Here is a 20,455-nt window from a genome sequence, read left to right as displayed (position 1 = left end):
CTTGTAACCAGGATAAACATCGGCTTACTAAGCGCAGGGCCGCGCTTAGTAACCCGATGTTTATCCTGGTTACCATCGTAAATGTAAAAAAAAAAAAAACAGTACATACTTACATTCCGGTGTCCGTCAGGTCCCTTGCCGTCTGCTTTCCCGCACTGACTGACTGCCGGCCGTAAAGTGAAAGCAGAGCAGAGCGGTGACGTCACCGCTGTGCTGTGCTTTCACTTTACGGCCGGCAGTCAGTCAGTGCAGGAAGCAGACGGCAAGGGACAGACACCGGAATGTAAGTATGTAGTGTTTGTTTTTTTTTACGCTGGTAACCAGGGTAAACATCGGGTTACTAAGCGCGGCCCTGCGCTTAGTAACCCGATGTTTACCCTGGTTACCCGGGGACCTCGGCATCGTTGGTCGCTGGAGAGCTGTCTGTGTGATAGCTCTCCAGCGACCACACAACGACTTACCAACGATCACGGCCAGGTCGTATCGCTGGTCGTGATCGTTGGTAAATCGTATAGTGTAACGGTACCCTTAGGGTTGGAGTTATAATTGGGGGGTTTCCACTGTTTAGGTACATCACGGGGTCTCCAAACGCGACATAGCAAACACCATTGATTCTAGCCAATTTTGCATTCAAAAAGTCAAACTTACATAAATCATCCGAATATAAACTAGCACTGCTTAATTCCTGTTCTGATAAATTAAAAAAAAAAAAAGGAATAGATGGTCATAATTATTTCCTTAAATGTTATTACAATTATTTTTATTTGTAATTTTTTGAAAAGTTGCTTTATGGTTGGAAATTTTTAGATTTAAAGTAATCTAAAGTTTCCTCTATTTCTTTTTTCCCTTTTCCCCCCCCCTCCTCTTTTGTTTTTCCCTTCCCAATTAATTCTTTCCTAATTTTCCCTGTATGTTATATTGAAAATGCTAATAAAACTCTATGAAAAAGAATGAAAAAAAAAATAAAGTCAAACTGTGCTCCCTCTCTTCTGAGCCCTGCCATTTGCCCAAACAGTGGCTTTCCCCCACATACGGGGCGTTGGCGTACTCAGGAGAAACTGCATAACATGTTTTGTGGTCCATTTTCTCCTGATACCCTTGTGAAAATAAAAAAAATTGGTTCTAAAGTAAATGATTTGTGACAAAAAGTAAAATGTTCAGTTTTTCCTTCCACATTGCTTTAGCTCTCGTGAAGTATCTGAAGGGTTAATAAACTTCTTGATTGCGGTTTTGTTCACCTTGAGGAGTGCAGTTTTTAGAATGATGTTACTTTTGGGTATTTTCTGTTATTTTGACCCCCCCCCCTTCCCAAACTCACTTCAAATGTGAGGTGGTCCCTAAAAAACGGATTTTGTAAATTTTGTTGGGGAAAAATGGGAAATCGCTGGTCAACTTTTAACCCTTATTAACATCCGAACAAAAAAAAAAAAAGTCTCCAAAATTGTGCTGATGTAAAGTTGACAAGTGGGAAATGTTATCTATTAACTATTTTGTGGGACATAACTCAAAAACTCAAAAACTTTTGTGGGACATAACTCAAAATTTAAAGTATGAAAATTGCTAAATTTTTAACATTTTTGCCAAATTTACATTTTTTTTTAATAAACGCAAGTTATATTGAAGAAATTTTACCACTAACATGAAATACAATATGTCTCGAAAAAACAGTCTCAGAATCAGCGGGATCCGTTGAAGCGTTCCAGAGCTATAACCTCATAAAGTGACAGTGGTCTGAATTGTAAAAATTAGCCCGGTCATTAAGTACCAAATTGTCTCTGTCACTAAGGCTAGGTTCACATTGCGTCAAGTACATGGCGTCAAACGGATGCGTTAAACGCATGTACAGAAACGGAGCAAAAATATGTGAAATTCGTCGTCACGGTAACGCTAGCGTTAACGCATGTGATCGCGTTTTTTCATTTTGATGTCCGTTTACGAAGTATCCGTTTGTCTGCGTTTGTCACTGTCAATAAAGTTGTTCTTTTTTTTTTGTTGGTAAATATTGGATAGAATATTTCTATTTTATATTTACCACTGGCAGTTGTGGCGACGACAGACGGCTAGGGACCTTTTTTCTTTTTTTGTCCTCCTTGTGCCACAACCTATTGTGTATGTAAAATGTAAAAAAAAATATTTTAACATTAAATAATGTTAACATTCATTCTACGGCAAAACACTCTGTCACGTGCAGGAGACTTTGTGTGAGTGGGATATTTTAATGGCCGAAGTCACATTTCCTGTCACATGACCACATGTGACCACCTTCAAAAGCTATTAAAACGTGTGGTTCTATTTGGAAATTTTTCATGATTTGCGTCTGACTGCGTTTGCCATAGCCTTCTATGGCAGAATGAACGCTTCCGTTAGTAGTGCGTTAGCTTGGCCGGACCCGAAAACGCTGCAAGCCGCGTTGAAGGTCCGTCAGAAAAAAAACGTTATGTGACAAACGCATACCAATTTAGGGATGCGTCACGATGCGTCAGACAATGCAAGTCTATGGGCGCGTTAGTATGTGCGTTACATTGCGTTTTTACTACTTAAAAACGAGTCCGTTAGACGGACACACCTAGCGCAATGTGAACCCAGCCTAAGTGGTTAAGTAAGCACTTCCCGGTATTTTTTGTACTAAATGTGTCTATATGTTCATGTAATGTAGTGTGAGTGCATTAACGTACTCGCCTACCGCTGCTCTCTCTGGTGTCCCACACCATTGTTCTCCACTTCTCAGTGACGTCACTTCTCTGCAAACTCTTGGGGTCACACTGAGCTCTGCGTGACCTGGAAGTGGCTTTTACAATGTAAGTCTATAGAGCGTCAGAACGTAGCCCCATAGGCTTACAGTGTAAAATAGACTCCCAGCTCACGCATTTCGCATGGAGTGAGGTGGCTAAACACATTTGGGATGTCCTCATTAAGAAGCAGAGGAGCAGAATGGCGCTTGACACCGGAGAGAGCGGCGGGAGTTCAGTATATTAATAGACCCACAATACATGCACATATATAATTAAAAAATATATATATGTCAGAGCGTCTTTAAGGAATCTGAACCTGCGATTATCCAATCGCTTTATACTACAATACCTCAGTGTCGCAATATATCATGAAAGTTTAAGTCTCCTTTTGAAGCTCAAGTTGTGGTTCAACTTCATAAGAGTACGAAGATGGCAGCAACGGGGTCCTTCAGTCGATCCCTGGCTACCATGGTAACTAGTGATGAGCGAGTGTACTCGTTGCTCTGGTTTTCCAAAGCACGCTCGTGTGGTCTCCAAGTATTTATGACTACTCGGAGATTAAGTTTTCCTCGCAGCAGCTGGATGATTTGCGACTGTTAGACAGTTTGATTACATGTGGGGATTCCCTAGCAACTAGGCAACCCCCACATGTACTCAGGCTGGCTAGTAGCTGTAAATCATTCAGCTGAGGTGATGAAAACGAAATCTCCGTACACTAACAAATACTTGGAGGTCACCCGAGCGTGCTCGGAAAAACCCGAGCAACGAGTACACTTGCTCCTCACTAATGGTAACCCATCAGTGCTCTGAAGGCAATGTTGTGGAGGGGAAAATGAGCTCCAGCATGCATGGCATAGAGTTTACAATCTCTAACAGCTGGGTTTTAAAGGGGTTATCCAAGACTTTTAATATCTTTGTGTATAGCGCTAAGAATGAATGGGCAGATAGTAACTAACTGCCTGATTTGCACTGGGACGGTCTCTACCGGCGACTCCCTTGCTTCATTTCATCTCTTGTCAACAAGGGCAGCACCTTCTCTTCTGTTCTGCTCTGTTGACGGGATGTCATTGCACTGTAATGCTGATTGACAGCTGGCTCCTCGAAGTTGGGCAGTAGTGAGCCAGCTGTCAATAAGCATGACACTGGGGCAGAGACACCCCTATCAACAGACCAGAATGGCAGAGAAGGTGCTACTTTGCCAAAGAGATGTTAGCGGAAATCGCGGAATCACTTGTAGCCGCGGTCCATGACCGCTCTGAGCCGGCAGAGATTAGCACCAAGTAAGACAGGCACATAATTAGCAACTACATGCCTGATGGTTACATACTGTAGGTTGATAAAGACCTAGGTCCATCAAGTTGAACCTTTATCCACCAATTGTACACTTTGTCACTAATTTAACTATAATCCACAATGTTATGTGTATCGAGAAAATCATCCAGCCCTTTTTAAAAAGCTGTTAGTGTCTGCCATTACTACCTCCTGTGGTTGGGCATTGCACAGTCTGACTGCTCTAACGAGCCCTTTCCTATTTAGCTGCTGGAAGTGCCTTTCTCCCACCCATAATGAGTGCCACCTTGTCTTGCGTATGGTCCTGGGAAGGAATAAGATATGAGCCAGTCCTTTGTACTGAACACACATATATTTATACATGTAAATGGGATCTCCTCTGAGGCGTTGTTTTTTCTAAACTAGACAAACCCAACTTTTCCAACACCTCATCATATGAGAGTCCTTCATAGAATCATAGAAAGGTAGAGTTGGAAGGGACGTCCTGGGTCATCTGATCCAATTCACTGCTCAATGCAGGATTCACTAAAGCATCTCAGACAAGTTGTCTGTCCAGTCTCTGTTTGAAGACTTCCAATGAAGGAGAACTCGCCACCTCTCGTGGCAGCCTGCTCCACTCATTGATCACCCTCAGTGTCAAAAAGTTTTTTCCATCATCTGTATCTTCTCCCTTTTAGTTTCATTCCATTGCTTATCGTATTTCCTTGTGCAAATGAGAATAAGGATGATCCCACTATGTGACAGCCCTTGAGATATTTGTAGACAGCTGGAAATTATAGGCCAGTAAGTCTAACCTCTATTGTTGGTAAAATATTTGAAGGGTTTCTGAGGGATGTTATTCTGGATTATCTCAATGAGAATAACTGTTTAACTCCATATCAGCATGGGTTTATGAGAAATCGCTCCTGTCAAACCAATCTAATCAGTTTTTATGAAGAGGTAAGCTATAGACTGGACCACGGTGAGTCATTGGACGTGGTATATCTCGATTTTTCCAAAGCGTTTGATACCGTGCCGCACAAGAGGTTGGTACACAAAATGAGAATGCTTGGTCTGGGGGAAAATGTGTGTAAATGGGTTAGTAACTGGCTTAGTGATAGAAAGCAGAGGGTGGTTATAAATGGTATAGTCTCTAACTGGGTCGCTGTGACCAGTGGGGTACCGCAGGGGTCAGTATTGAGACCTGTTCTCTTCAACATATTCATTAATGATCTGGTAGAAGGTTTACACAGTAAAATATCGATATTTGCAGATGATACAAAACTATGTAAAGCAGTTAATACAAGAGAAGATAGTATTCTGCTACAGATGGATCTGGATAAGTTGGAAACTTGGGCTGAAAGGTGGCAGATGAGGTTTAACAATGATAAATGTAAGGTTATACACATGGGAAGAGGGAATCAATATCACCATTACACACTGAACGGGAAACCACTGGGTAAATCTGACAGGGAGAAGGACTTGGGGATCCTAGTTAATGATAAACTTACCTGGAGCAGCCAGTGCCAGGCAGCAGCTGCCAAGGCAAACAGGATCATGGGGTGCATTAAAAGAGGTCTGGATACACATGATGAGAGCATTATACTGCCTCTGTACAAATCCCTAGTTAGACCGCACATGGAGTACTGTGTCCAGTTTTGGGCACCGGTGCTCAGGAAGGATATAATGGAACTAGAGAGAGTACAAAGGAGGGCAACAAAATTAATAAAGGGGATGGGAGAACTACAATACCCAGATAGATTAGCGAAATTAGGATTATTTAGTCTAGAAAAAAGACGACTGAGGGGCGATCTAATAACCATGTATAAGTATATAAGGGGACAATACAAATATCTCGCTGAGGATCTGTTTATACCAAGGAAGGTGACGGGCACAAGGGGGCATTCTTTGCGTCTGGAGGAGAGAAGGTTTTTCCACCAACATAGAAGAGGATTCTTTACTGTTAGGGCAGTGAGAATCTGGAATTGCTTGCCTGAGGAGGTGGTGATGGCGAACTCAGTCGAGGGGTTCAAGAGAGGCCTGGATGTCTTCCTGGAGCAGAACAATATTGTATCATACAATTATTAGGTTCTGTAGAAGGACGTAGATCTGGGGATTTATTATGATGGAATATAGGCTGAACTGGATGGACAAATGTCTTTTTTCGGCCTTACTAACTATGTTACTATGTTACTATGTAAATGGAACCTGTCATCCCCAAAATCGATGGTGAGGTAAGCTCACCGTCATCAGGGGCTTATCTACAGCATTCTGTAATGCTGTAGATAAGCCACCGATGTTACCTGAAAGAGGAGAAAAAGAGGTTAGATTATACTCACCCAGGGGCGGTCCTGCTCCGATGGGTGTCTCAGGTCTGGAACAGCGCCTCCCATCTTCATTCCATGACGTCCTCTTCTGGTCTTCACGCCGCGGCTCCGGCGCAGGCGTACTTTGTCTACCCTGTTGAGGGCAGAGCAAAGTACTGCAGTGCACAGGCACCGGAAAGGTCAGAGAGGCCCGGCGCCTGCGCACTGCAGTACTTTGCTCTGCCCTCAACAGGGCAGACAAAGTACGCCTGCGCAGCATGAAGACCAGAAGATGACGTCATGGAATGAAGATGGGAGGCGCCGGAGCGGACCTGAGACACCCATTTGACCGGACCACAGCGGGACCGCCCCTGGGTGAGTGTAATCTAACCTCTTTTTCTCCTCTTTCAGGTTACATCGGGGGCTTATCTACAGCATTACAGAATGCTGTAGATAAGCCTCTGATGACGGTGAGCTTACTTCACCATCGATTTTGGGGGTGACAGGTTCCCTTTAAGTCTCCTCTTAGCCTTCTGATTTGCAAGCTAAACATTCAAAGATCCTTTAACCGTTCATCTTAGGACATACTTTGCAGTCCGCTCACCATCCTGGTCGCTCTTCTCTGAACTTGCTCCAGTTTTTCAATGTCGTTTTTTAAATGTGCTGCCCAGAACTGGACACAGTATTCGAGTTCCATCCCTTGTAATAATCTAGTTGCTTCCTTTGAACTGACTCTAAATTCGGAATACCGTATTTCCTGGCTTATAAGATGACTTCTTGACCCCTAAAAATTGTCCCAAAAGTCGGGGGTCGTCTTATACGCTGGGTACAGCTTGTGCAGGGAGCGATCCTGCATGTCGGCGTGTGGTTTCCAGGGTCTGGAGGAGAGGAGACTCTCCTTCAGACCCTGGGATCCATATTCATGTAAAAAATAAAGAATAAAAATAAAAAACATGGATATACTCACCCTCGGACGGGCCCTGGCTCACAGCGCTGCTAGCGTCTGCCTCTGTTCCTTAGGAATGCAGTGAGTGAAGGACCTTCGATGATGTCGCGGTCAGGTGACCGGTCACCTGACCGCTCATGTGACCGCGACGTCATTGAAGGTCCTTCACTCACTGCATTCCTAAGGAACAGAGGCAGACGCTAGCAGCGCTGTGAGCCAGGGCCCGTCTGAGGGTGAGTATATCCATGTTTTTTATTTTTATTCTTTATTTTTTACATGAATATGGATCCCAGGGCTTGAAGGAGAGTCTCCTCTCCTCCAGACCCTGGGAACCACACGCCGTATAAGATGACTGGGTGTATAAGATGACCCCCGTCTTATATGGCGGGCATATCCCAAATTCCATATTTTATATGGAAAAGTTGGGGGTCGTCTTATACGCCCAGTCGTCTTATACGGCAGAAAATACGGTACCATTTTTTAAAATGTGGAGACCAAAACTGGATCCCATATTCTAGATGTGGCATCACCAGTGATTTATAAAGGGCTAACAATATGTCGGGATTGCGGGATTTCATCTCTTTTTATACATCCTACAATCTTGTTTGCTTTTGCGACTGCAGCTTGACATTGAGTACTACTGCTCAGCTTACTTGTAATCAGAAAGAATACCCAAGTCCTTATTCTGTTTTGTACTCCTGAGTATACTCTCATTTAATGTATATGCAGCAATAGGATTACTTCGTCCTAGGTGCATTACTCTACATTTTGCAAATGAGATTTAATGTAGATAAATGTTTGCCCATTCAGACATCCTATCCAGATCGGCGCTGAGCCCACATCTTTGCTGGCACATGTGAGCTGTTCTGAACAGCTGACATGTGCCTCTAACAGCAGCAGCATTTAACACGCTTTTCCGGCAAGCACGATGGAAATCCCACCCATCTGCACCCGTGTCACATGACCGCTGATCGCCAATGGGTTGGCATGAAAACCAGAGGGCTCCAGCAGACCTCTATGGTTGTCACTGCTGGATTTTCTATGAGCGCCGCCTGGTGGTCGGCACTCAGAGCAAGTGAGCAATTCGGCTACATACAGGCAATGTGATCATCCCCTGTATGTAGCAGAGCAGGTTATGGCAGCTTCCAGTCTCCCATGGAGACTATTCAAGCATGGCAAAAGGAAAAAAAAAAAGTGTTTAAAAATATTAAAAAAAATTATAAAAGTTCAAATCACCTCTCTCTCTCTCTCTCTCTCTCTCTCTCTCTCTCTCTCTCTCTCTCTCTCTCTCTCTCATTTATATATATATATACATATATATATAATTAGAATATGCATGCCCACGTAGTATATTGCCCAGTCACGTAGTATATTGCCCAGCCACGTAGTATATTGCCCAGTCACGTAGTATACTGCCCAGCCACGTAGTATATTGCCCAGTCACGTAGTATATTGCCCAGCCACATAGTATTACGTGGCTCCTAGAACTTCCTTTTTTGCATTATTACCCCCCATACAGGACTATGGTCCAATTTGCAAAATGTGGGAACTGCCCTAAAAGTGACTTCTCCTCCAGGGACCAAGTGAGGGACCACACCCTGTGCATCCCTGCAATCCGCCCTGTGAGCTCCCAGTGCAGACTACACGCGGTACCGCATGCGATTATACCTAGCCCCCCTCCTGCTCATCACTAACCACAAGCAGTCAGTGAGCGTACAGAGGCCGCGGCGCAGCACTCACCGCCTGGGCCGGATAGTAGCCTCCTCCTGGAAATGCCATAGCTGCAGGCTGGAGAGAGAGATGAGGACTGGGTGCACTGCAGCTTCCGGTCCCAGGGTTGGTATGAGCGCAGGACCTGTGATGACGTTGCGGTCACATGACCGTGACGTCATGGCAGGTCCTTCTCGCATAGCATGCTTAGCACCGGAACCTGTCGCTTGCACTGCCGAGAACAGTGCCACGTCGGAGGGTGAGAATAACGTTTTTTTTTTATTATTATTATTTGTAACATTAGCTCTTTTTAGTATTGATGCTGCATACGCATCATCAATAGTAAAGAGTTGGTCACACAGGGGTAATAGCTGGGTAACCGGAGTGCGTTACATCGCGCTCCGGTAACGCTGGCATTAACCCTGTGTGAGGGCTGACTGCATGACTGAAGGGGAGTATGGAGCGGGCACTGACTGCGGGGAGGAAAGAGCGGCCATGTTGCCGTCGGACTGTGGCCGTCGCTGATTGGTCGTGGCAATGGTTGTGGGCGTTTTGCCACGACCAATCAGCGACTTGGATTCCATGACAGACAGAGGCAGCGACCAATGAATATCCGTGACAGACAGACAGAAGCGACCCTTAGACAATTATATAGTAGATAGTATATAGCATACAATTTATATGTTATTCGTTATGTAAAATAGGGGGCAGTTCACTGCGGGATTGGTGACCTGTCATAAGCCATACTGGTGAATACCTAATCAGAGCACCACATGAAGACCTCCCACAGGCCGCCCCTCAGCACGAGCATATCACTAACTGAAAACTGGAAATATTAAATAGCAACCACAAGACATATTTCATCAACCAAGGAATTATTTTAATCAGTATAACGGCACCGACCTAACACTGTCTGTAGATTACTCAGCACAATTCTGCTGACAGGTTCCCTTTAACAATTACAGCCAGATTGCAAAATGATCGATATAACAGTCACAGCTCGAACAGTAAAAATGCAAACGCACATTAATAAATTAGTTCGTTTAAGTAACATTTGTGTAACTACTGTATGTTTTGATCTGCTTTCCTAGGTCTGTGAGCTGGACATCATTTTTAACTTTGAGAAGGCATACTTCATACTGGATGAGTTTCTCATGGGAGGTGAAATTCAGGAGACCTCCAAAGAGTCTGTAGTGAGGGCCATTGAGGATTCGGATATGTTACAAGAGGTAATTTCCTTTTGCGCCTACTTGAAGCACAACCTGTGCACTCTGTAATGTTAAGAAAGCTATGGAGAAAAAAATGCTTACTTAAAAAAAACATGCCAACCATCTGGTACTGTTGTGGCCAGGACTGTAATCTTTCCTATGTAATCCCATCTTGGTGGATATTTTGGGATTGGGCATCACACACTCGGGTTAATCTGGTTTCACCTTCATTAATTTCTATAGCCTTTAGTAAAGAAGGGAAAGGGAGGACACGATGGAAAACCTTCAATATCTTACAGGTTTAAATAAGGTTCAAAGTGTTTCAGTAAGAGACTTAACACCAGAACAAGGAGGCACAAGATGAAATCCGTTCAGTGGAGGATGAGAAGAAATGTCAGAAAATAATGAACAAGTACAAATAAAAGAAGAAATAGTTTAAGGGCAGACTAGATAGATCATATATTGTATTTGCTGGCAATTTTCTATGTTTCTGTTGCCATTATGAAGGGGTTATTCCCAACATTGAAAATTCTCACCTATTCATTGGAGTTTGAGGGAAATGGCTCCCTCTGAAAGCCCATCAGTCCCCCACAGCATGATTGTGGGATGCCGATGGGTTACTATGGCAACCACAAGCATAACCATGGCATCTGGGTCTGCCACTCAACCAAAACCTGTTAGTCCCTGCAGGATTTGGGGTCTAATAGGCTGCATGTTACTGTTACACTGACAGACTGAGCTAATGCGCTCCACCACTTATGTATTACTAATACCATACAGGTGGAAACGTTGCTGCTGTCGTCATATACAGGAATAAAGGTATATATGAAGCTTCCTAAGGAGCATGGGCTTCAGTTGGTTAGAAGTGCTATAAGCTGTCATTATTAATCGAACCCATAAAAACAATGCCAGAATTGCTGTTTTTTGTTCATCCCTCCCTAAGAACAAAGGAAAAGGTGACCATTAAGTCATATGATCCTGAAAAAGGAACTAGTAAAAACTGAAGTTCAGCGTATAAATAGAAAAGCACTCGCAAAGCTCTGTCTACAGAAAAATAAGAAACCTGTGAGTGTTCTGAGAGTATGGTAACCAAATGAAAAGATTTGGGGGCTGATTCTTGATCAGCATTGAGGACGCCAGTCTTCGTGATGGGCGTGTTGGAGTAAATGAGCATAATTCATTAAGAGGCACTTGCCACTTAAAGGGATATTTCCATCTCCAAGATCCTATCCCTATATGTAGTAGGTGTAATAATAATATTAGCAAATACCTCCAATTAGAAAGGTACCGTATTTTTCGCTTTATAAGACACACCTGATTATAAGACGCACCCCCAAATTTGGTGAAGAAAAAGAGAAAAAAATATTTTTTTCTGTTAGATGGGGGTCTGTCTTATAATTCCAGTGTCCGTCTTACAAATCATATGTCCCTCATCCTGGTACCTATATAACCCCCATCCTTGTGCTGGCACATGCCCCCCTGTGCTGCTGGCAGTCACATGCCCCCCTGGTCACTATATGCCCCCCTGTGCTGCTGGCAGACACATGCCCCCCTGGGTCACTATATGCCCCCCTGTGCTGCTGGCAGGCACTTGCCCCCGGGTCACTATATGCCCCCTTGTGCTGGCAGGCACATGCCCCCCTGGTCACAATATGTCCCCTTGTGCTGCTGGCAGGGACATGCCCCCCTGGTTCACTATATGCCCCCCGGTGCTGCTGGCAGGCACATGCCCTCTTGGGTCACTATACCCCTCTGTGCTAGCAGGCACATGCCCCCCCAGTCATAATATGCCCCCCTGTGCTGGCAGGGACATGCCCCCCTGTGCTGCTGGCAGGTACATTCCCCCCCGGTCACAATATGCCCCCTGTACAGCTGACAATGCCCCCCCCCCTGTGCTGCTAGAAGACAGATGCCCCCCCCCCCCTGTTCTGGCAGACACATGCCCCCCCTGTGCTGTTGACATACACAGGCCCCCCCGTGCTGCTGGTAGACACATGCCCCCCCCCCCCCCCGTGATGATGCTGGTAGACACATGTCCCCCCCCCCCCCCGTGATGATGCTGGTAGACACATGTCCCCCCCCCCCCCCCGTGATGATGCTGGCAGACACATGCCCCCCCTGTACTGCTTGCAGACTCATGCCCCCCGGTGCTGCTGGCAGACATGTCCCCCCCGTGCTACTGGCAGTCACATGCCCCCCCCCCCCCTGTGCTGCTTGCAGACCCATCCCCCCCTGTACTGCTTGCAGACACATGATAAAATAACAAACACTTATTCACCTTCAGATGATGGCTCTGTGCTCACTGCTCCTCGGTTGCTTCCTGTTTCCCAGGCATCGGATCATGTGACCTGGGCACACAGTGATGTCATCACTGTGCTGTGCCGATCACATGATCAGATGTCCGCACAGACACAGGAAGCAACCGAGGAGCTGTGAGCAGGAGCCATCATCAGAAGGTGAGTTAAATGTTTGTTATTTTATCATGTCTGCCAGCAGCAGAGGTGGGGTGGGGGGCATGTGTCTGACAGTAGCACAGGGGGGCATATAAGAGTGACAGGGGGGGGGCATATCCATGATGGGAAGGAGGGGAGATGCAGGCACAGGTAATATTCGCTGCTCCCCTGTGAATCAACTCCTGCAGCTTCAGCACCGAGGTGATGGACAGCAGGTGCAGTGAATATTACATGAGGCTAATGAGCGGGAGCACAGGATCTCCTGCTGTCTCTGCAGCCCTCAGCCAGCCCACTCCAGCCCCCTGACACCTCCCCAGAGCTGCTCCCCCTCCTCTACAGCACAGCACACAGATTCGGATTATAAGACGCACCCCCCACTTTCCCCGAAAATTTGGGGGAACAAAAGTGCGTCTTATAATCCCAAAAATATGGTAGTATAGTTTTTCTGACTCACTATGTCTCTTTCCTCATGTGCAGGCATTGCAGGACCTTAGGGATCCATGGTTACGACCACTGATATAGTGAGTATTAGCTAGTTGCTAGTGGTCGTAACCATGGATATCTAAGGTCCTGCAATGCCTGCACATGTGGAAAGAGACATAGGGAATCAGAAAAACTATACTACATTTCTAATTGGAGGTATTTGCTAAAATTATTATTATTATTATTATTAATGTTGGGATAGGATCTTGGAAATGGGATTACCCCTTTTAATGATTAGGAAAATTTGACAGCTGGAATTAGGTACTCCATAACTTTTCATTGCTTTAGTCGGGCAGGCTTTGCCATGACCCGTCCCCCACCTTGGCTGTTACTCCAGTTCACCGGTGAGTCTTTGCCAATACTCCCAGTGTGTGGCCTTTGCTGCGGCACCGATGTCACGTTGAGCGTACAGTGGCCAGTCAGTAAGCTCAGAGCTTCATCCAGTTTAGACACTGCTCCCCCTTTTAGAGTTGCAATACCAGACACTTGTAGCATTGGCAGAGACTCGCTGGTGGACCCAGGGAAGAGTACAGCTCTTTCTTTATAATAACCAACAGTCTGGGACACTCATTTTCTGAAAGGGAACAACCCCTTTCAATTTTGATGACCTATCCGTAGTGTAGGTCATCAAGATGAGATAGGTTGGTGTCCGACACTCAATGAAAGCCAGATGTAAGAGATGAACCAAGTGGAACACTGCAGCTCTGTATATAGCTTTAGCAGCTGCTGCTGAGTACTGCAGGTTATCTCTCTTTATAATAATAATCTTTATTTTTATTTTTATATAGCGCCAACATATTCCGCAGCGCTTTACAGTTTGCACACATTATCATCACTGTCCCCGGTGGGGCTCACAATCTAAATTCCCTATCAGTATGTCTTTGGAATGTGGGAGGAAACGGGAGAACCTCGAGGAAACCCACGCAAACATGGGGAGAAAATACAAACTCCTTGCAGATGTTGTCCTTGGTGGGATTTGAACCCAGGACTCCAGCTCTGCAAGGCTGCTGTGCTAATCACTGAGCCACCGTGCTGGCACCATTCAGTTAAGAATGGTGCCAGGTTTCAGTCCTCCACCTATCTCAAAATGATGACCTATCCTTTGGCAAGTCATCAATATATTAGTCCCGTGACAACACCTTTAACCCCTTTACCCCCAAGGGTGGTTTGCACGTTAATGACCAGGCCAATTTTTACAATTCTGACCACTGTCCCTTTATGAGGTTATAACTCCGAAACGCTTCAACGGATCCTGGTGATTCTGACATTGTTTTCTCGTGACATATTGTACTTCATGATAGTGGTAAAATTTCTTTGATAGTACCTGCGTTTATTTGTGAAAAAAACGGAAATTTGGCGAAAATTTTGAAAATTTCGCAATTTTCAAACTTTGAATTTTTATGCAATTAAATCACAGAGATATGTCACACAAAATACTTAATAAGTAACATTTCCCACATGTCTCCTTTACATCAGCATAATTTTGGAACCAATTTTTTTTTTTGTTAGGGAGTTATAAGGGTTAAAAGTTGACCAGCAATTTCTCATTTTTACAACACCATTTTTTTTTAGGGACCACGTCTCATTTGAAGTCATTTTGAGGGGTCTATATGATAGAAAATGCCCAAGTGTGACACCATTCTAAAAACTGCACCCCTCAAGGTGCTCAAAACCACATTCAAGAAGTTTATTAACCCTTCAGGTGTTTAATAGGAATTTTTGGAATGTTTAAATAAAAATGAACATTTAACTTTTTTACACAAAAAATTTACTTCAGCTCCAATTTGTTTTATTTTACCAAGGGTAACAGGAGAAATTGGACCCAAAAAGTTGTTGTCCAATTTGTCCTGAGTACGCTGATACCCCATATGTGGCAGTAAACCACTGTTTGGGCGCATGGGAGAGCTCGGAAGGGAAGGAGCGCAGTTTGACTTTTCAATGCAAAATTGACAGAAATTGAGATGGGACGCCATGTTGCGTTTGGAGAGCCACTGATGTGCCTAAACATTGAAACCCCCCACAAGTGACACCATTTTGGAAAGTAGACCCCCTAAGGAACTTATCTAGAGGTGTGGTGAGCACTTTGACCCACCAAGTGCTTCACAGAAGTTTATAATGCAGAACCGTAAAAATAAAAAATCATATTTTTTCACAAAAATTATATTTTTGCCCCCAATTTTTTATTTTTCCAAGGGTAAGAGAAGAAATTGGACCTCAAAAGTTGTTGTCCAATTTGTCCTGAGTACGCTGATACCCCATATGTGGCAGTAAACCACTGTTTGGGCGCATGGGAGAGCTCGGAAGGGAAGGAGCGCAGTTTGACTTTTCAATGCAAAATTGACAGAAATTGAGATGGGACGCCATGTTGCGTTTGGAGAGCCACTGATGTGCCTAAACATTGAAACCCCCCACAAGTGACACCATTTTGGAAAGTAGACCCCCTAAGGAACTTATCTAGAGGTGTGGTGAGCACTTTGACCCACCAAGTGCTTCACAGAAGTTTATAATGCAGAACCGTAAAAATAAAAAATCATATTTTTTCACAAAAATTATATTTTTGCCCCCAATTTTTTATTTTTCCAAGGGTAAGAGAAGAAATTGGACCTCAAAAGTTGTTGTCCAATTTGTCCCGAGTACGCTGATACCCCATATGTGGCAGTAAACCACTGTTTGGGTGCATGGGAGAGCTCGGAAGGGAAGGAGCGCCGTTTGACTTTTCAATGCAAAATTGACAGGAATTGAGATGGAACGCCATGTTGCGTTTGGAGAGCCACTGATGTGCCTAAACATTGAAACCCCCCACAAGTGACACCATTTTGGAAAGTAGACCCCCTAAGGAACTTATCTGGATGTGTGGTGAGCACTTTGACCCACCAAGGGCTTCACAGAAGTTTATAATGCAGAGCCATAAAAATAAAACAAAATTTTTTCCCCACAAAAATTATTTTTTAGCCCCCAGTTTTGTATTTTCCCTAGGGTAACAGGAGAAATTGGACCCCAAAAGTTGTTGTCCAATTTGTCCTGAGTACGCTGATACCCCATATGTGGGGGGGAACCACCGTTTGGGCGCATGGGAGGGTTCGGAAGGGAAGGAGCGCCATTTGGAATGCAGACTTAGATGGAATGGTCTGCAGGCGTCACATTGCGTTTGCAGAGCCCCTAATGTACCTAAACAGTAGAAACCCCCCACAAGTGACACCATTTTGGAAAGTAGACCCCCTAAGGAACTCATCTTGATGTGTTGTGAGAGCTTTGAACCCCCAAGTATTTCACTACAGTTTATAACGCAGAGCCATGCAAATGAAAAATATTTTTTTTTCCACAAAAATTATATTTTAGCCCCCAGTTTTGTATTTTTCCAAGGTTAGCAGGAGAAATTGGACCCTAAATGTTGTTGTCCAATTTGTCCTGAGTACGCTGATACCCGATATGTGGGGGGGGACCACCGTTTGGGCGCATGGGAGGGCTCGGAAGGGAAGGAGCATCATTTGGAATGCAGACTTAGATGGATTGGTCTGCAGGCGTCACATTGCGTTTGCAGAGCCCCTAATGTACCTAAACAGTAGAAACCCCCCACAAGTGACCCCATATTGGAAACTAGACCCCTCAATGAACTTATCTAGATGTGTTGTGAGAACTTTGAACCCCCAAGTTTTTCACTACAGTTTATAACGCAGAGCCGTGAAAATAAAAAATCTTTTTGTTTTCCCACAAAAATTATTTTTTAGCCCCCAGTTTTGTATTTTCCCAAGGGTAACAGGAGAAATTGGTCCACAAAAGTTGTTGTCCAATTTGTCCTGAGTACGCTGATACCCCATATGTTGGGGTAAACCCCTGTTTGGGCACATTGGAGAGCTCGGAAGGGAAGGAGCACTGTTTTACTTTTTCAACGCAGAATTGGCTGGAATTGAGATCGGACGCCATGTCGTGTTTGGAGAGCCCCTGATGTGCCGAAACAGTGGAAACCCCCCAATTATAACTGAAACCCTAATCTAAACACACCCCTAACCCTAATTCCAACGGTAACCCTAACCACACCTCTAACCCTGACACACCCCTAACCCTAATCCCAACCCTATTCCCAACTGTAAATGTAATCTAAACCCTAACCCTAACTTTAGCCCCAACCCTAACTGTAGCCCCAACCCTAACCCTAACCCTAGCCCTAACCCTAGCCCTAACCCTAGCCCTAGCCCTAACCCTAGCCCTAACCCTAGCCCTAACCCTAGCCCTAACCCTAGCCCTAACCCTAGCCCTAACCCTAGCCCTAACCCTAGCCCTAACCCTAGCCCTAGCCCTAACCCTAGCCCTAACGGGAAAATGGAAATAAATACATTTTTTTTTATTTTTCCCTAACTAAGGGGGTGATGAAGGGGGGTTTGATTTACTTTTATAGCGAGTTTTTTAGCGGATTTTTATGATTGGCAGCCGTCACACACTGAAAGACCCTTTTTATTGCAAAAAATATTTTTTGCAATACCACATTTTGAGAGCTATAATTTTTCCATATTTTGGTCCACAGAGTCATGTGAGGTCTTGTTTTTTGCGGGACGAGTTGACGTTTTTATTGAAAACATTTTTGGGCACGTGACTTTTTTTTATCGCTTTTTATTCCGATTTTTGTGAGGAAGAATGACCAAAAGCCAGCTATTCATGAATTTCTATTGGGGGAGGCGTTTATACCGTTCCGCGTTTGGTAAAATTGATAAATCAGTTTTATTCTTCGGGTCAGTACGATTACAGCGATACCTCATTTATATCATTTTTTTATGGTTTGGTGCTTTTATACGATAAAAACTATTTTACAGAAAAAATAATTATTTTTGCATCGCTTTATTCTCAGGACTATAACTTTTTTATTTTTTTGCTGATGATGCTGTATGGCGGCTCTTTTTTTGCGGGACAATATGACGCTTTCAGCGGTACCATGGTTATTTATATCTGTCCTTTTGATCGCGTGTTATTCCACTTTTTGTTCGGCGGTATGATAATAAAGCGTTGTTTTTTGCCTCGTTTTTTTTTTTTTTTTTCTTACGGTGTTTACTGAAGGGGTTAACTAGTGGGACAGTTTTATAGGTCGGGTCGTTACGGACGCGGCGATACTAAATATGTGTACTTTTATTGTTTTTTTTTTTTTTATTTAGATGAAGAAATGTATTTATGGTAATAATATATATTTTTTTTTTTTCATTATTTTGGAATATTTTTTTTAATTTTTTTTACACATTTGGAAAATTTTTTTTTAACTTTTTTACTTTGTCCCAGGGGGGGACATCACAGATCAGTGATCTGACAGTTTGCACAGCACTCTGTCAGATCACTGATCTGACATGCAGCGCTGCAGCCTTCACAGTGCCTGCTCTGAGCAGGCTCTGTGAAGCCACCTCCCTCCCTGCAGGACCCGGATCCGCGGCCATCTTGGATCCGGGGCTCGAGCAGGGAGGGAGGTGAGGAGACCCTCGCAGCAACGCGATCACATCGCGTTGCTGCGGGGGGCTCAGGGAAGCCCGCAGGGAGCCCCCTCCCTGCGCGGTGCTTCCCTTCACCGCCGGCACATCGCGATCATCTTTGATCGCGGTGTGCCAGGGGTTAATGTGCCGGGGGCGGTCCGTGACCGCTCCTGGCACATAGTGCCGGATGTCAGCTGCGATAAGCAGCTGACACCCGGCCGCGATCGGCCGCGCTCCCCCCGTGAGCGCGGCCGATCGGCTATGACGTACTATCCCGTCCAGGGTCAGATAAGCCCAGGGCACCTCGACGGGATAGTACGTCTAAGGTCACAGAGGGGTTAAGGAGTAAAAGGCATAGGACCGCGCAATCAAGAAGAATTCTTACATTTATGCTTATTTTTTCTTTGTATAGGATTTTTTGCGTTTACTGATGTTCAGTTGTGAGTGAGTAGGTGTTTCCTGTACAGCAGAGGTGTCAAATTGCATTCCTTGAGGGCTGCAAACAGGTCATGTTTTCAGGATTTCCTTGTACTGCACAGATGATAATTTAATCACCAACTCATTTGTGTAGGTGATTAAATTATCACCTGTGCAGTACAAGGAAATCCTGAAAACATGACCTGTTTGCAGCCCTCGAGGAATGCAGTTTGACACCCCTGCTGTACAGGACCCTCCTCCAGTAGCGGGAGCAGTTCTGGAGGACCTGGACAGCCCATTCATTTAATTACATTCATTTCTCCTGCGGAGACGCTGCAGGGAATTGAACACTTGCTAAGGAGATGCCTTATTATCAAGTTATAGTCTGGGGACAAAAGTGTCAAAAGCAGCCCCTTTTATGCTGTAGAACCCCCAATGGCGGACTTACTCGGGCAATATTTCATATTTTGTTTGTATTTTTTTTTTTTTAGACAATGGAAGAATATATGAACAAACCAACATTTTAAAGAGAGCCGCACCAAGATCCGTCTATCGGACCAGAAGTAGACTCTTTATTGCCATTTTTGATTGGGAGGAAGACATGGCAACTGCACTAAGGATCAGAGGGCACCGCTGGGCGGTCCTTCGGCCATCCTACCACAGGGCAGCATGAAATCCAGTGGGACATGATTACCAAGACTACCTTATTCAACCCTTTGCAGCTGTATGGACCTAGACATATATGAAGTGAATACATGTTTGCAAAGAGAACCTTGCTTTTTAAAGGAGAAAAAAAAAATATTTTTTTATGTATGTTTTGACTTCTGCCAGAATGACTGCCGGAAAATGCCAACCAAAGCAAGGACTTTTTATATCTTAATATATCTTCGTAAGTTTGGTGTAAACGGGCTAATCGGGCTTCATTTATTAAAGCTATCTAGCAGAAAAGCTGGCCATGTGACCCATAGCAACCAATCACAGTACAGCTTTCTTTTTTCGCAGCAGGTTAAATATTGAAAGCTGAGCTCTGATTGGTTGCCATGAAGAACAAGGCCAATAACTCTACGATCTAGTTTCAATAAATGATTCCCAGCGCTTTTTTTCTTGGTGTAGAATGATCTAACAAATATTTAATGTAAATCCAGAACATTACGCAAAATATTCTAAATAAATGGAAAAGGTTATCATTTAATCAAGGCATTTCGCAACATTAGATTTATTAAGTTTTTTTTTATGGGTTCTTATGAGCACAATGTTAAATACCATCTGTCTGTCACTTGCCAGTGGAATTAGCATCCATTTGTCAAAATTTAGATCAGCAAAGTCAGTACATTTTAGCCCTACTCCTGTTACTACTACCCAAAACCCACTTGGGAACGCCCACTTTCAATAAAAACCTCCATTTTTAACTTAGAAGATTGTCCCATCATGTATGATGAAGTCTGATATTTTTACTGTTTAACTACTGATTTTTCTGTAAA

General features: G+C 44.2%; 1 protein-coding gene across 1 annotated transcript in view; it reads left to right on the top strand.

Annotated features, from left to right (window-relative positions):
- AP1S3 (adaptor related protein complex 1 subunit sigma 3) overlaps window positions 1-20,166 on the top strand; it is a 94,224-nt gene extending 74,058 nt beyond the window's left edge. Inside the window, exons 4-5 of the mRNA XM_069727674.1 lie at window positions 10,055-10,192; window positions 19,466-20,166. Of these exons, the coding sequence (XP_069583775.1) occupies window positions 10,055-10,192; window positions 19,466-19,501 (174 nt within the window). The 3' untranslated portion in view covers window positions 19,502-20,166. The remainder of the gene's footprint in view (window positions 1-10,054; window positions 10,193-19,465) is intronic.
- Window positions 20,167-20,455: the final 289 nt, after the last annotated feature.

Source organism: Ranitomeya imitator, chromosome 5, assembly GCF_032444005.1.
Source record: "Ranitomeya imitator isolate aRanImi1 chromosome 5, aRanImi1.pri, whole genome shotgun sequence".
Classification (NCBI taxonomy): domain Eukaryota; kingdom Metazoa; phylum Chordata; class Amphibia; order Anura; family Dendrobatidae; genus Ranitomeya; species Ranitomeya imitator.
Note: the sequence above shows the minus strand (reverse complement) of the source record. Positions and strands in the feature narration are given on the sequence as shown.